This window comes from Drosophila grimshawi, unplaced genomic scaffold (genome assembly GCF_018153295.1).
Source record: "Drosophila grimshawi isolate 15287-2541.00 unplaced genomic scaffold, ASM1815329v1 contig_848, whole genome shotgun sequence".
NCBI lineage: Eukaryota > Metazoa > Arthropoda > Insecta > Diptera > Drosophilidae > Drosophila > Drosophila grimshawi.
The window spans coordinates 12,655,445-12,669,262 of NW_025063692.1; the positions used below are offsets into that span (position 1 = coordinate 12,655,445).

A 13,818-nucleotide genomic window follows, 5' to 3' on the forward strand; every position below is an offset into this window, starting at 1 on the left:
TGCTGCTGTTGCTGTTGTCCAACGGTACTTCTGAGCGCCAGCCATTATTTGCTCGAATTCAGTCAAGCTTTGTGCTTCGTCGCGAAGTTGTCGTCGTCGTCGTCCCGTTGTTGCACCAAAAAAAAAAAAGAAAAAAAAAAAGAAAAACACAAAAAAAAAAAACAAACCACCCAATCTACCATCCCAGTCGAGAGCCAACCCACCCAAGCACAGTCGGTTGATGCCGTTTTTGTGCTCGTTTTGCAAGCTTCGTCGCTCGGTCGTTCGGTTGTGTGCGTGTTCTTTTCTTTTCTCTTTTCTCTTCTTTTTTTTTTCGCCGGCTTTGGCGCGGCCTCAAAACGTGAGTACATTGAATAAGCGCGCTCTTTCCCCCGCTTACACTCTCTCTTTGATTGCTGCTTTCATTTGTGAGTGTTATGTGTGTGTGTTTGTGTGTTTGTGTGTGTGTGTGTGTGTGTGTGTGTGTCACGCTAATCTCCAATGCGAGATTAGATATAAAGTTGCTTTACATTATTGTTTTAGTCTCTGTGTTATACACACACACACATCCATTTGTGTGTATATTTATATTTACATGCTTACACTTAGTTTGTCAGGTGAGCTTTGAAAGCTGCGCTCAAGCGCGCAACAGTGACGCGTCACTCAGCTTTTGGGCGAGCTGAAAGCTTCGATTGAAGCTCAAAGTTTGTCATTTTAACTCGCCCCGACACTCAATCATACAAATCATATTGTATTATTGCAAAACTGCTCAAATCGATAAAAAGCTTTAACGCCTATAAATACAAGTCAAAAGCAAAAGGAAGAGTCGATGGCGCTTTCCCAAACGTAGCTCGGAGCTAGCTGCTGCTGCTTGGCCTGGCCGTTAACTGCGTCGGCAGCTTATCACACACACACACACACAGCCACATACACAAACATACACATCCAAGCACGCATATGGCCTGGCCCTGTGTGTGTGTGTTTGTGTGTGTGTCTTTCTCTTCACTCTCAGTGGCTTGTGCACGTATGTGTGTTTGTTGTGTGTGTGTGTGTGTATATATCGCGTTATCAATAATTGGCGAGTCGTCATTTTGTGTGCGAGTGTGAAAGAGTTAAGCGTTTACTCTTGTTGTTGTTGTTGTTGTCAATATCTTTACCGTTTTCATTAGCTTGTTTTTGTTTCTGTTTTATTAATTAAAGTATGTTGTGCCCAACAGCTGGGTGAGGAGACAAGCCTTTGGCTTAGGCTAACTTTTCCCACTCTCGCCGATATTTAGACAGCGTGGCTTACATACATACAAACCCCATCAGTGGGGGGTAATAACATATTATTGGAGCAGTCTAACGGTGTTGGCAATCCCCAAAGAATATTCGTTGGAAATCGTCCAATTACCAAGTCAGCTGAAAGCTTTTCAAAAGTTTTGCTTCTTAATCGACGGAATTGAATGCCAATTGACATCCTATAAAAGCGTTTTTCAAATTATATATTATATATTTATTTGACAATTTGGAAGCACGCTCTTCTCTGCCCCTTAATCATTCGAAAACGAGAACATTTCTCAAATCAAAGCAGCACATTATATTTGATCTGGTTTTTTTTTTATCTAAAAAGTTAATAAACTCAGTTCTTTTTGACTTAAGATGCCTTCACGTATACTGTGTGTTATGATCTTTAATTTTGTTACCCCAATCGAAGTCGGTTGAAAGTTGTAAATATTTATTTATTACACAAATAATGCAAATAATTTAATTTAATAAAATGTAAGCTAAAATTTAAAATTCTACATATATAAAGTAAAGAATAAGAAATATTTATTAGATTTCTAGGCGTATTTAAATGCAAAATGGTTCAACATTTGAGGCATGAATTGGGAATCGCTGTGCAATTTCTGCACTATTTAACAGAAACAGTCATTGAAATGGATTTTATATTTGCAATATTATTGAACATAGATCTTAGTTATATATATTTCGAAAATATATCAATACATTTTCGATTCTTCAATTCAATTTTATAGCTTCAAGACGTCTTGCAAACGGCTGAAAATGGAAAAGACTCCCCGGTATACGCAGCGGGAGCGGAACATGGTGCTCGGCTATGCGGCCCAGTACAAGGATGTGATTGAGAACAAGCGCACCGACGCCGAGTCCAATCGCAAAAAGGACGAGGTCTGGCTGCAGATAGCCAAGGAGTTCAACTCGAAGGTCTATCATCAGCGCAGCGCCAAGCAGCTGCGACAGCTCTACAAGAACATGAAGCTGCTGCTCAAGAAGGATCTGTGCGGCGAGGATAAGGGCAATCGCTCCTTCATGGATCTGCTCAACACGCTCTCCCAACAGGAGTCGGTCGCCCAATATATTGCCGAGCAAATGTCACCGGAAGGCGCTGGCAGCCAAGCGACAGCCAATGGTCGCCATTTGGCCGAAGACTACGAGGATTCAAAGGTAAATATATTCAAATTATAATATATACATATATATATATATATATATATAGCGAGCAAGAACCCTCAATGCACATCCTAGCAGAGTGTGTCGCCTTAACCAGAAGATCATGCAGCATCCCAGGGATGCGTGCTATGAGCTTTAAAGACATAGAAGCCCTCAATCCAACAAAGATTCTCACATTCCCACGGGAACTGGGGTTGATGACGCAGCCATAGGCTCAGACGGGGTCACAAGAGATCGAATAGGTCGCAGTGCAGCTATCCCAATAATAATAATAATAATAATAATAATAATATTAAATATACAGTTGACAAGAGAAAAATAATGTCAACACTCTCACGAGAAATGTTTTCAAAGATTTCCTTTTTAAATTTGTAATCTTAAGGAATAGAATATATATATATATATATATATATATATATACTTTATGGGATCGGAGATGTTTGTTTCCTTCTCTGTAGAATGAGATGCAAAACTTGAAAAATAGCTTGAAATTTACATGAAATTAGTTGTTGACTGAAAGTGGTTCGATTAGCTGAATTTAAGCGAAACTTGACTTAAATTGTTTTGTTTTGCTTTTGCTGTTGTTTCATTACTTTTTTTGGTCATTTCTATTTGTTGGAATAGCTGCCAATGTATGAGGGCATGGATACGGAAGTTATAATGATCAAATCAGAGACAATTAGCGACAACGAGCAGACGGAGAACGGCATGGATTGCATGGATGAGGATGACGATGACGATTGCCCCATACCCAAGGCGCCGGAGGTCTGTCTCGAGGAGGAGGATGATGAGGTGCTCTTTGCCGCTGATCTGCGCCAGTTGCAGCAGCAATACGCTGCCACCGGCTCCCTAATCAGCGCCAATAACAACAATAATAACAACAACAGCAGCAACAATAACAACAATAATAATAACAACAACAGTGTCTGCTCCACAAAGACGTCCATCTCATCGACGGGCAGCAATTTGTCCGGTGGCGCCCCAAAAGCAAAAATAATGATATCCAATGTGGGCAATATACGAGTTGGCGCCTTCGCCAGCATCAGCAAGACGCTGCAAAATGGCTCAGCGAACAGCAGCAGCTGCAACGGCAACAACAACAACAACAGCCACAACAAGAACAATAACAACAACAATAGCTACAATAACAACAACAACAACAACAGCAGCTGCAGCAGCAACAACAGCAATGGACAACTGACGCCGGAGCAAATGCAACAGCATTTGCTGCTTAACGGTTTGGGATTGTCCGCCGTGCAACATCCGTCGTCGCACTCGCTGCAGGCGTCCATCAGTGCGACAACGAGCCTTTTGGACAGTTCGCGGTTGCAGCTGCCACGCATGGCACGTGCTCATAATGCATCCACATCCGCAACCACATCCACAGCGACGACGGCAGCAGTAGATGCTGGGGCAGCAGCAACAACAGCAGCGGCGGCAACGGTTGCAGCAGCAGCAGCAGCAGCAGCCGCGGCAGCCATCACAAATAGCTCCAACAACAACAACAACAGCAGCAGCAACAACAACAACAACAACAACAATGCGGGCGGCGTGCAACTGTTGCTGAATGGTCGCGAGAAACCGCACTTGCAACTTCAGCCGAGCAGCAGCTGCTTAAGCATTGCTGGCGACACTTTTAATGGCTACAATGGTCTCGGTGTGGCAAGCATTCACAACACGAACGCCAGCAACAGCAACAACAACGCCAACAACAACAACAACAGCAACAGCAACAATAACAACAACAACAACAGCAGCAGCATCCTAAACAATCTGAGCAACAACAGTCCACATGGCCAGCACAATGAGTACATTTTGTCGCTGGCATTGGAGGAGCGTCAGCGGAAGATTGAGCTGCTGAATGCACAGATCGAGTATTGGAAGACGCTGACCAAGAAGCTGAACTCGCATCCCGGCCACTATCCAAATCCGGCATGCCTCTGCCATTTTCCGGGCAGCGGCGGCTTGGCCGCTGTAGGCGTGGCAGCTGGTGGCGCCAGCACAGCGACAGTGAATGCATTGCAAACGCAGTCGAGCAGCAGCTAGTCCGAAGCGAACGATGGCGGTGACGCTGATGATCCCGATCCCGATCCCGATCCCGACCCTGATCCCGATCTTGAACCCGATGCGGATATCGATGGCAGCGCAATCAATGACGATGCTGTCGATCTTGTCGATGAATATGAAAGCGTCGACAGCAACAACAATAACAACAACAATAACAACATCAACAACGATAGCAACATCAGCAGTAGCAGCGACATTATATCCATCGTTGACATTGACGATGATGATGATGATGTTGATGCTGATGCTGATGCTGATGAGGAGGATGACGAGGAGGAGGAGGATGTTGACGATGATGATGATGATGATGATGAGGAAGAGGAGGAGGATGAGGATGTGATGGATGTGCATCGGGATAATGCCAGCATAGCGGAATTAACGCTGCCGGGTGTGGAGATGGGGGAGGAGTATGACTCACAGGATGCCTTGGTCAAGGATGTGGGCGTTGTGGGTGGCTTGTCACCGCCATCGTCGCAAACGGCGTCGCCATCACCGACGTCAGCGAAGCGCGCCAAGCGCCACATTTCAGTGCTGCCAGCGGCAGCTGCCTCAGCGCTGCTCCTGCAACTCGCACAGCAACAGCAACAGCAGCAGCAACAGCAGCAGCAGCAACAACAGCAACAGCTAAACGCGTAGTCTGTAAGACCTATTAGATAGTCAAGATATATTTTTCTTTTTTTTTTGTCGTAGGTTTAAGTTTTGTTTCCATTTAATCTTGCCATCTTTATGATAACCATAAGAGTACCAACTAATATATACAATTATTATTACAATTACCTATTATGTTTAATACAATTATTTATTTATGCCTAATTTTGTGTGCCAAAACAAAAACCAAAACCAAACAACAACAAAAAAACAAAGAAATATTTTTTTTGTTTTTTAGAATTTTTATGTTAGATTTTTTTTTTGTTTATCTAAATCAAATTTTATTTGCCATCTGATGAAATGCTTGCCAAAATTTAATTTTAAGCATTAACTTATTGCTTAAAACCCCGCCTGCTATTATTAATTATTTATGTGTTTTGTTTTAACTTTTTATTTTTATTTTTATTTAGAATATATATATATATATATACTGACAACTAATGATTAAGTTTTAATGCTGTTAACCAAAAAAAAGAAAGTGCAACGAAAGGCCCAAAAACTATTTTCATTTGTCACTGTACATTTTACCTTAAATAACATAACATAATAAGTTGTCATGTAGAAAAAACAAAACAAACAAACAAACAAACAAATAACGAAAACTGTACAAATATGGTTCCTAATCTAGTCCTTAAAAAACAAAAGAAAACTAAGAAAAGGTGTTTAGAAAGAGAGAAACAATTTCAATTGTTATGCATAAAGCGCAACTTGTGTATTTTTTTTTATATATATGTACATACGACTTGTGTATTTCTTTTTATATACATACAAACATATGTGCTATTTAAATGCAAAGCCCCCAGTCCCAAAACCCTCCAAAGAACTGTAGCTAATTTTATTGTACTTAAAAAACAAAAACAAAAAACAAAAAAAAAAAACAAAAATAAATAAACAAAATCCCCATTTATTACTGTGTACAGAACGTAAGACGAGAGATAGATAGATAGAGAGAGATTTGGAGAACAATTTGCTAGTCGCCGCTGCATAACTCTATTCTTTAGTATAGCATAAAAACACAAAATATAAAGAAAATGTGCTATTTAGTTATGCATTTGCATACTTCTAGTAATTAAATATTCAACAACATATGTGTAAAAATATTGCCTAAATGCAACCATAATTTACAAAAAAAAAAAAAAAAAAAAAATATTTGTACAATTTTTGTAAAGAAAACAAATTAATAAAATCCAGTGAATTTATTTAGTTATTCTGTTTGAAATTGTTGTTTTTCTTTCTATGAGTGTGCCAAAGCCCGTTGTTTAAATTTAGGCGCGTAATGTCAACAGCACAGCGTTGCCAGATAACAGATAAATGCCCTAACGCAAATTGAAGGTTGCCCCCTTCTGATTCTGTAGTTATCGATAACAGTGACTCGTGTCAAGTAACATATGTGTACAAATATTGCCTAGATGTAAACATAATTTACAATGAAAAAATAAGAAAAAAAATATTTTGTAAAGAAAATAAATTAATCAAATCCAATGAATTTATTTGGTCCTATTTGAAATTTGTTTTTGATGAGTACGTCAAAGCCGGCTGCTCCAATTTCAACAGTAAAGTGTTGGCAGATAATTCAAATTGAAAGTTGTTTATTTGTGATGCGGAAGTCATCGATAACAGTGACTCGTGTCACGAAACGGGTGCTTAGCATAGCAATTCTATTTAAATAATCGTTTAAGGGCACACCGTATGTCTCTATGACGGCCGCCAAGAAGCAACGCTGCGCGCATGTGTAGAGCGAGAGCGAGCGAGAAAGAGAGAGCGAACAACGCTCGTTTTGCATATATGTATGTATATATAGATAGCTCTCTGCTGGACAGCTGGAAACGCTTCGAACGGTGGCGGGGGTGATTTGCAAATTCGTTTTTTTTTTTACGTTATTTATTACTCATCCAGCGAGTATGCAGTCATCGAAAGATCTGTAAAACAAAAAAGCAGCCAGGTCAATTTTGTGCTCGTTGCATATTTTGCACATATTTTATTCCATGCTGCTGACATCTGTGCAAAATTTGTTGTGGCCAACAAATAAAAAGTGAATGCGCGATTTCAATCCAACAAATCCCAACTGTGTGTGCGCGTGTGTGTGTGGGTGTGCGTGTATATTTATATAGTACCACAAAGTGAAGCAGCGACTGTGGTTGCCCCACATATTGTTGCTGTTGTTGTTTTGGATATAATTGCAACGGCAGCTGGTAAGCGGACAAGTTGATGCCCGGCTTCCACATCAATGAAATGGGCGAAATGGTCTTGGACGCCATCGATGACATCGGCGTTGTCGATGTCTACGATCTGGCATCGGATATTGGCAAGGAATATGAACGGATTATGGATCGCTATGGCACCGATGCGGTAAGCGGCCTAATGCCAAAGATAATTAATACGCTGGAGCTGCTCGAGGCGCTGGCCACGAAGAACGAGCGTGAGAACACAACAATTCAGGAATTGCGTGAGAAAATTGCCCAGCTGGAGAGCGAGAAGCTGGAGAAGGCTGAGTTTCGGCGACGCTTTGAAAAGGAATTGGAACTGATTGAGGAGCAGTGGCGGAGCGAGACAAATGAGCTTGTCGATTTGGTCTCCTCGTTGCAGGACGAGAACAAGCGACTGGTGAAGCAGACCCAAGATCTGCAATCATCATCCGCACAAAGTTCCGGTTTGGGTGCCAGCCTAACCGAGAGCATCATCAGCATGACGAACAATGAGCTGCATAGCGCACTCAGCGACACACAGGTGTTGCAGCGGCTCAAGGAGCAGATCTACAAGCAGCGCGACGAGCTGAAGCAGCGTGAACGCGAACTCCAGGACAAGTACAGCGAGCTGGAGCATGTGGGTCCTCAACTTGATTATTGATATTTATGAAGTTGCATTTGAATTTGAATTTAAATTTGAAATGTTTTTGTTTTTTTTTTGTTGCTTAGGTCAACATTCAGGCGGAACGATTGAAGGCATCGGAGCGAGACACGCGTCGGCGGCATAAACTGATGCAGACACAGGTGAAGACGCTGTGCGAGGAGCGTGCCGATTTTTTGGCCCAGCTGCAGGACCAGTGTCGTGAGATTAATCAGCTGCGCAAGCGTTTGGGCCTCGCCGAAAAGGAGAACGAGGATCTGGTGCAGTCCTACGATGACGATCAAAACGATCCAAATCGACCGCGCTATACCACCCGCGAGCTCAAGGAGCTGATCAGCGAGCGTGACGAGCTGCTCACCACCATTGACAGCCTCAACGAGCAGCTGGCCGAGCTGAAGCCGGCACCAAGTGCCAAACGAACGCGTCAAATATCCAGCTCCGATGACAGCGACGACGACGATGATGATGATGACAACGAGGCCGACGATGGTGTTGAGGCTGATGTCGATGATGATGTTGCAGGCGAATCGTGCGTATACACACACACACAGACACACACATGCACACAGACACACACATGCACACAGACACACACACACACACAGACACACACACGCACACAGGCACACACATAAACATAGCTCAAATGTCCAAAAATTAGAATTATAATTTGCAATGCATCGAAAACTGTTAGATCCTTTCAGAGCGCTCAATAATTGAAAGAGACAATAGAGATAGAGATAGAGAGGGAGAGATAGAGAAAGAGAGATAGATATAGATATAGATACATATACATAGTTATATTCTTGTTAAGCATCAATAGCAGACTCTATAAAGCCATGTCCGTCTGTGCGTACGGATGTCGTTGTCTATATCCATCCTAGTCTTCTTTAATTATATAAGCTATCTGGATGCATCTGAAAACATTCACAATTATAATGACAGACAGTTCATATGTAAGAATCGATTGGAATCGGACCACTATATCATATAATCTTTATAAGAGCTGTATGTATCTGGGAACTATGGACTACAATATCATATAGCTACTCCCCATAGGAATAATTGATCGATAGTTATTAGCTTCTGGACTTTCGTCCGCAGGAGTATGTAGTCTTCAATAGTTTTTTTGTTAGTCAATTTATATATATATACAGGTAGTCAAATATTTGTGTACCAGCCGAAGTTATAATGTATATATATCATATTTGTATACTTGTATATATCATTCACAGCGATTGTCGATTGTTAGTCGAGCGTTCTCATTTGTTGTTTGTCTCTTTTGTCGATTTAATTATTTGCAAACTTGTTGTTCCTTTGAATTTTAAGTAAAATCTTACAACTCAAATTCAAATTCGGCTACGACCTTTGAGCACCTTGTTTGGTGAACTATTGTTATGATTTAAATATGTCTTTTTGCTGGCTCCAACTGAATTGTGTATCTCATTCGAAGACGAGTCCCGACAACAAATAAAAAGAAACACTTGACAGTTGAAGCCAGCGAGAGAATAGACCAAAAATATATTATTATATAAATAAGTTAAAAAGCTAAAATGCCGGGCTAATGATTTGCATGTGTCCTAAAGCAATGCCAATGTAATCAAAAGTATTCTCTCCAATGTCCAGGCCACCTGGACACGATGCGCCCGTGCAGGGACCGTTGCCGTATGAGCCAGACGATGCGCCCTGGAAGAAGAGCTCCGAGTCCGGCATACGCAAGTTGTGAGTGTTGTTGAAGAACTTTCAATATAGATTGCAATTTGAATGCAACTTGCGTTAACAACTGCATCATTGACTTTGATTTATTTTGTGATTGCAGCTTCCGTAAGCTGTTCTCGGATCAATCGGATGGCAGCAACACATTCCCGAAACGTTCCTTGGCGACGCTCTCGAAGATGGCGCTCTCGGCCACGCCCGGCAGCGGCACCGAGCCGAAGTAAATGCCTTTTTAGCCTAAGCGTCAAGTGCATTCAAATTTTAAATTGTGGTTTGATTTTGATTATGTATTATTTTTCGTTTCTTTTTTTTGTTTATTTATTTTTAGTCCCTGTCTGTTCTTTGCTATGTTTTATATGCTCGTTAAGTATTTACCATTTTCTTATTTACTGTACATAATTAACATATTTGATTGCTGTGCTCTCATAATCATAAGTTGTTATTTCTTTTTTACGTAATTGTTTAATAATTTAATTTATTTATTATTATTATTTGCTTCACACATATATATTTTTTTTGATGCCCATTTTTATGTTTACTAACTAAACTAAAATATGACCAAATGCAAGGAACTATAGGCAAACGGGATACGGATTCCATTCGAAACCGAATCACATACATACATATATATCCATACATATACATATACATATTTACATTTACATTTACCTAGCTACTTATCTACCCACATAGACATATTTACATACCCTATACATATGCAATGTTCCAAAGAACAAAATGTATGCAAAGTCTGTAGGAAAGTGAGTGAGTTGCGGATACATTTAACCGATTAGAAACCATAATGAATAGATATATATATATATATACATAACATATACCCAGAAATTGTAGAAAGTTTTTAAATGCCAATTACATATACTTAAACAATATTTGCGACACACATATTTCATCCAAAGTTGTGTATATTTTGGACTTTGTTCTATTCGAAGTGACTTTGGTAGCCAATTAACTTAAACTAAACTATCTTAAATTACAATAAATAAAAACACAAGTTGTAGTGTCTAATTTTGCCATTTAGCGACAAATCTTAGCCGAAATCCTTAATAGCCTCTTAATCTAGTTACGAAAGCATTCCAAGCTAATAATTAAAAACAAAAGAAAACAAAAAAAAAACGTGAGAAAAATACTAACAAAAAACTATCAAAATATAAACAAAAGTTATATTCTCTTGCTCTTTCCCTCACATACACATACTGTATCTCTATCTCGCTCTAGCTTGTAGCAATCTCGTTTTATTATTTTCTTTATTTTTCGTTTTTGTTTTTTAGCAAATTGACCCATTTTATAGCAGTTGCCCCAAGCGGCCTTATATTAAAAGAGACACAAAAGCCAAAACAAAAAGATTGGTTATTAAATGCGATCAAAATAAAAAGTAATTAAAACAAACTTAATTAACAATTAGCCATCGTTGAATTGTAGCTGATTGTTGATCAATTAATTATATATTAAATCAGAGAACAAACTTAAAATATTAACAAAAACAAAAAAAAAGTGAGAAAATTATTACCGTAAAAAAAAAAAACAAAAATCATAAGAATTGTTTTAGCCGCAAGTTTTAATCAGATATTAAAATGAAAAGAAAACAAAAAGACAAAAAATTTGACACGTTGTTACCAATTTAATGAAACTATGTACCAATTATTAATTATATATGTAGCTTAACCGTTTTAGCGTTTTTTGCGTGTTCGCACAAAAATTAGCATTTGCTGCAGTTGAACTACTATTTAAATAACCTCCTCAGTAACATCCTCAACCCGGAACAGGTTGCATCTTGGGTTTGATATGCAACGATTCCTGCTTATGGCTGCTAATCTGTACAATCTGTGCGCTGTATTCTTTCTAGCTTCGCTGTCATATTTTCAAATTCACATAATTCTACATCTCGAATCGATCGAATCGAGTCAATGCATAATACAACGTAGTACAACATATCAGTTGATTGATTGTGAGCGAGAACATTTGGCAAAAACCATGGTTTTGGTTTTTTGGTTTTTTTGGTTTTGAACGGGAAATGTGCCAAAGACTAAGCGGTATTCAGCGTTTGCCATTGATCCAAGATCATCCCATCCCCTCATGAAACGCTTTAATTCTATAATACGACTACCAAAATGGTTAACTGAAATTTTATACACAAAATAAGAAATGACGAAACAAAATTTATACAGCCGTTTAATGAGATAAGTGGAACTTGCAAACTGCAGCTGGATGGATTGAAGACACTCGAGTATTTGTATGAAGTATTAAAGCTATTTATTTATATACATATAAAAAATATTAATCCATTGTCTCCGAAATTGGCAAATTATGACTAAAATCGATAATTACATGAATTTTAAATGCGACCAGTGACTGAAAACCAAATGCGTTTTTTGACATTTTCAGTATGATTTTAATGTTGGGAATTTAAAGATTTCAATTTCGATGTCAACGCAGAAAAAGGCATGAATTGTATAAGTATATTAAATGAATTAATGTTAATTAAATTTATATACACATATACATATTATACATATAATTAAATTACTAATCAAATAACGCAAAATATTTAAATAACATAAATTATACAATAAATATACAGTAAATAAAAGTTGTGGCAAAACAAAAAAATAAAAATAAATAAAAAAATACACAAAAATAAAACGAAAATCAAAATATTGTTTGTCATTCGAATTGCCTGAGAAAAACCTGTTAACTGAACAATTAATGGTATATATCTTCTTTCTGTCTGCCAATGCAAAAGATACAGTTAAATAGGCCAGATTCGTCGGGAGTTTTACCAAACATTGTTGAGTATTAAATATTATTGAGTCAAGATTTATTGTATCTTAAAAAAGCTATAACTTTGTCAAAAACTGAACCGATTTTCAACATTGCTTGAAGCGAAATTTGATACTGCCTTCATTTAAATTTTCAGATAAACCACACTTGTAAGGACTCGGGTATTTCACAAACTTATTTGGATAGAGTTCGACTTTCGATGGACTTTTGATGCTGTTCTAAACTGCATGTGTATATAATGTATATTATATAAATATATATACTTTACCCGTTCGTCGTGTAGGATAATTGATCGGAGACATTTAGTTCCTGTGCATTCTCATTGAACGTTTTCAATTTGGTGGGCATTGAACACATTTGTCTGGATTTCATCAATCTAAGGGAATAAATGTGCTTCAAGCTAGGCCACCCATTGTGGAATGGTCACTTCGAGGTCCTGTTGTTGATGCCACATAGATAGAGTACTCTACTTAACTTAGTTGTGTTTACTCAACTGTGAATTGTCATCCAGCTGCTGCTCCAACTCCTGCAGCTCTTGTATTATCTCTGATTGATTCCAGCTGAGCTGGCGATGCGTTCTTGATGTGCTGTAGAGCCTGCCCCGAATCTGCCACATTATTGTGGGAATTGAATGCAATCATGCACTGTTGTCCATCTCACTCGGTGATTTATTTAAATATTTAAATATTCCACTTACACGAAAATAACATTTGAAATAAATTCTAAAAAATTAACGATTGTTTTAAAAGGCAGCCTTTTATACCGGATTTATCTAATTTAGATGCCAATTTTTGGTTGACAGTTCAAATTTGTTGACTTTGATTTTCCCATTTTTTATTTATATTCGATTCGATTGTTGATCTTGGTCAAGAATATGCTCGATGGGGTCATAGATGCTTCCTTCTGCCTTTCACATTTGGCATAATTTTACTCTGATAACGAAGTTTTCAAAATTAGGGTGCTACGTCCACTAGGAGTTTGGGAAATCGATAAAAATCGATAATTGCAGATCGATAAAGTCACATAATTCCCACAATTTGAAGGCTACCGTCACGAAATTTTGTTGGTAGGTTGTTGGCGATGTTCTTCAGAGATGTCACGCCCACCTCCGCCGCCCCCAGCGGCCCAGCCCCCTCTGTAAATCGGCAACAGCTTAATCTTCCTCAGTTGCAGAAGCCTTCAAATTTGGAAAGTAAAGTACCGTTAACCGCCTTTAAATATGGATGAAAAAAAATATATGGCCACGCCCACTCAAGAATCCATAGTCGCCACAGGAAATTGTTAATCGATAAAAAACCGCATATCTCCCTC

General features: G+C 38.9%; 2 protein-coding genes and 1 long non-coding RNA gene across 3 annotated transcripts; 2 read left to right on the plus strand and 1 right to left on the minus strand.

Moving 5' to 3' along the window:
- The first annotated feature begins 248 nt into the window (after nucleotides 1-248).
- LOC6565765 (homeobox protein 2) lies at nucleotides 249-4,476 on the plus strand. Its single transcript, XM_032738611.2, has 4 exons — nucleotides 249-340; nucleotides 1,998-2,424; nucleotides 3,055-3,778; nucleotides 3,908-4,476. Exons 2-4 carry the CDS (start codon nucleotides 2,026-2,028, stop codon nucleotides 4,474-4,476), a joined length of 1,692 nt encoding a protein of 563 aa, XP_032594502.1. The 5' UTR covers nucleotides 249-340; nucleotides 1,998-2,025.
- A 2,457-nt stretch (nucleotides 4,477-6,933) lies between these two features.
- Nucleotides 6,934-10,955, plus strand: LOC6565767 (RILP-like protein homolog). The gene is made up of 4 exons (XM_001992631.3): nucleotides 6,934-7,968; nucleotides 8,061-8,521; nucleotides 9,619-9,714; nucleotides 9,812-10,955. The coding sequence occupies exons 1-4, from the start codon at nucleotides 7,354-7,356 to the stop codon at nucleotides 9,930-9,932; spliced, it is 1,293 nt and encodes a 430-aa protein (XP_001992667.1). The 5' UTR covers nucleotides 6,934-7,353; the 3' UTR covers nucleotides 9,933-10,955.
- A 1,615-nt stretch (nucleotides 10,956-12,570) lies between these two features.
- On the minus strand, nucleotides 12,571-13,177 carry LOC116805619. The gene is made up of 3 exons (XR_004365292.1): nucleotides 13,002-13,177; nucleotides 12,776-12,943; nucleotides 12,571-12,725 (listed from the first exon to the last, which is right to left on the minus strand). It is a non-coding gene; the product is annotated as an uncharacterized LOC116805619 (long non-coding RNA).
- Nucleotides 13,178-13,818: the final 641 nt, after the last annotated feature.

What these genes read in the sequence shown, in the direction of transcription:
- LOC6565765 (XM_032738611.2), top strand. Translation starts at nt 2,026, where the DNA reads ATGGAAAAGACTCCCCGGTATACGCAGCGGGAGCGGAACATGGTGCTC. An exon ending in AAGACTACGAGGATTCAAAG is followed by an intron (nt 2,425 to 3,054) that starts GTAAATATATTC and finishes TTGTTGGAATAG; the next exon opens with CTGCCAATGTATGAGGGCAT. An exon ending in GCAGCTGCCACGCATGGCAC is followed by an intron (nt 3,779 to 3,907) that starts GTGCTCATAATG and finishes CAGCCGCGGCAG; the next exon opens with CCATCACAAATAGCTCCAAC.
- LOC6565767 (XM_001992631.3), top strand. Translation starts at nt 7,354, where the DNA reads ATGCCCGGCTTCCACATCAATGAAATGGGCGAAATGGTCTTGGACGCC. An exon ending in AGTACAGCGAGCTGGAGCAT is followed by an intron (nt 7,969 to 8,060) that starts GTGGGTCCTCAA and finishes TTTGTTGCTTAG; the next exon opens with GTCAACATTCAGGCGGAACG. An exon ending in GAGTCCGGCATACGCAAGTT is followed by an intron (nt 9,715 to 9,811) that starts GTGAGTGTTGTT and finishes TTGTGATTGCAG; the next exon opens with CTTCCGTAAGCTGTTCTCGG.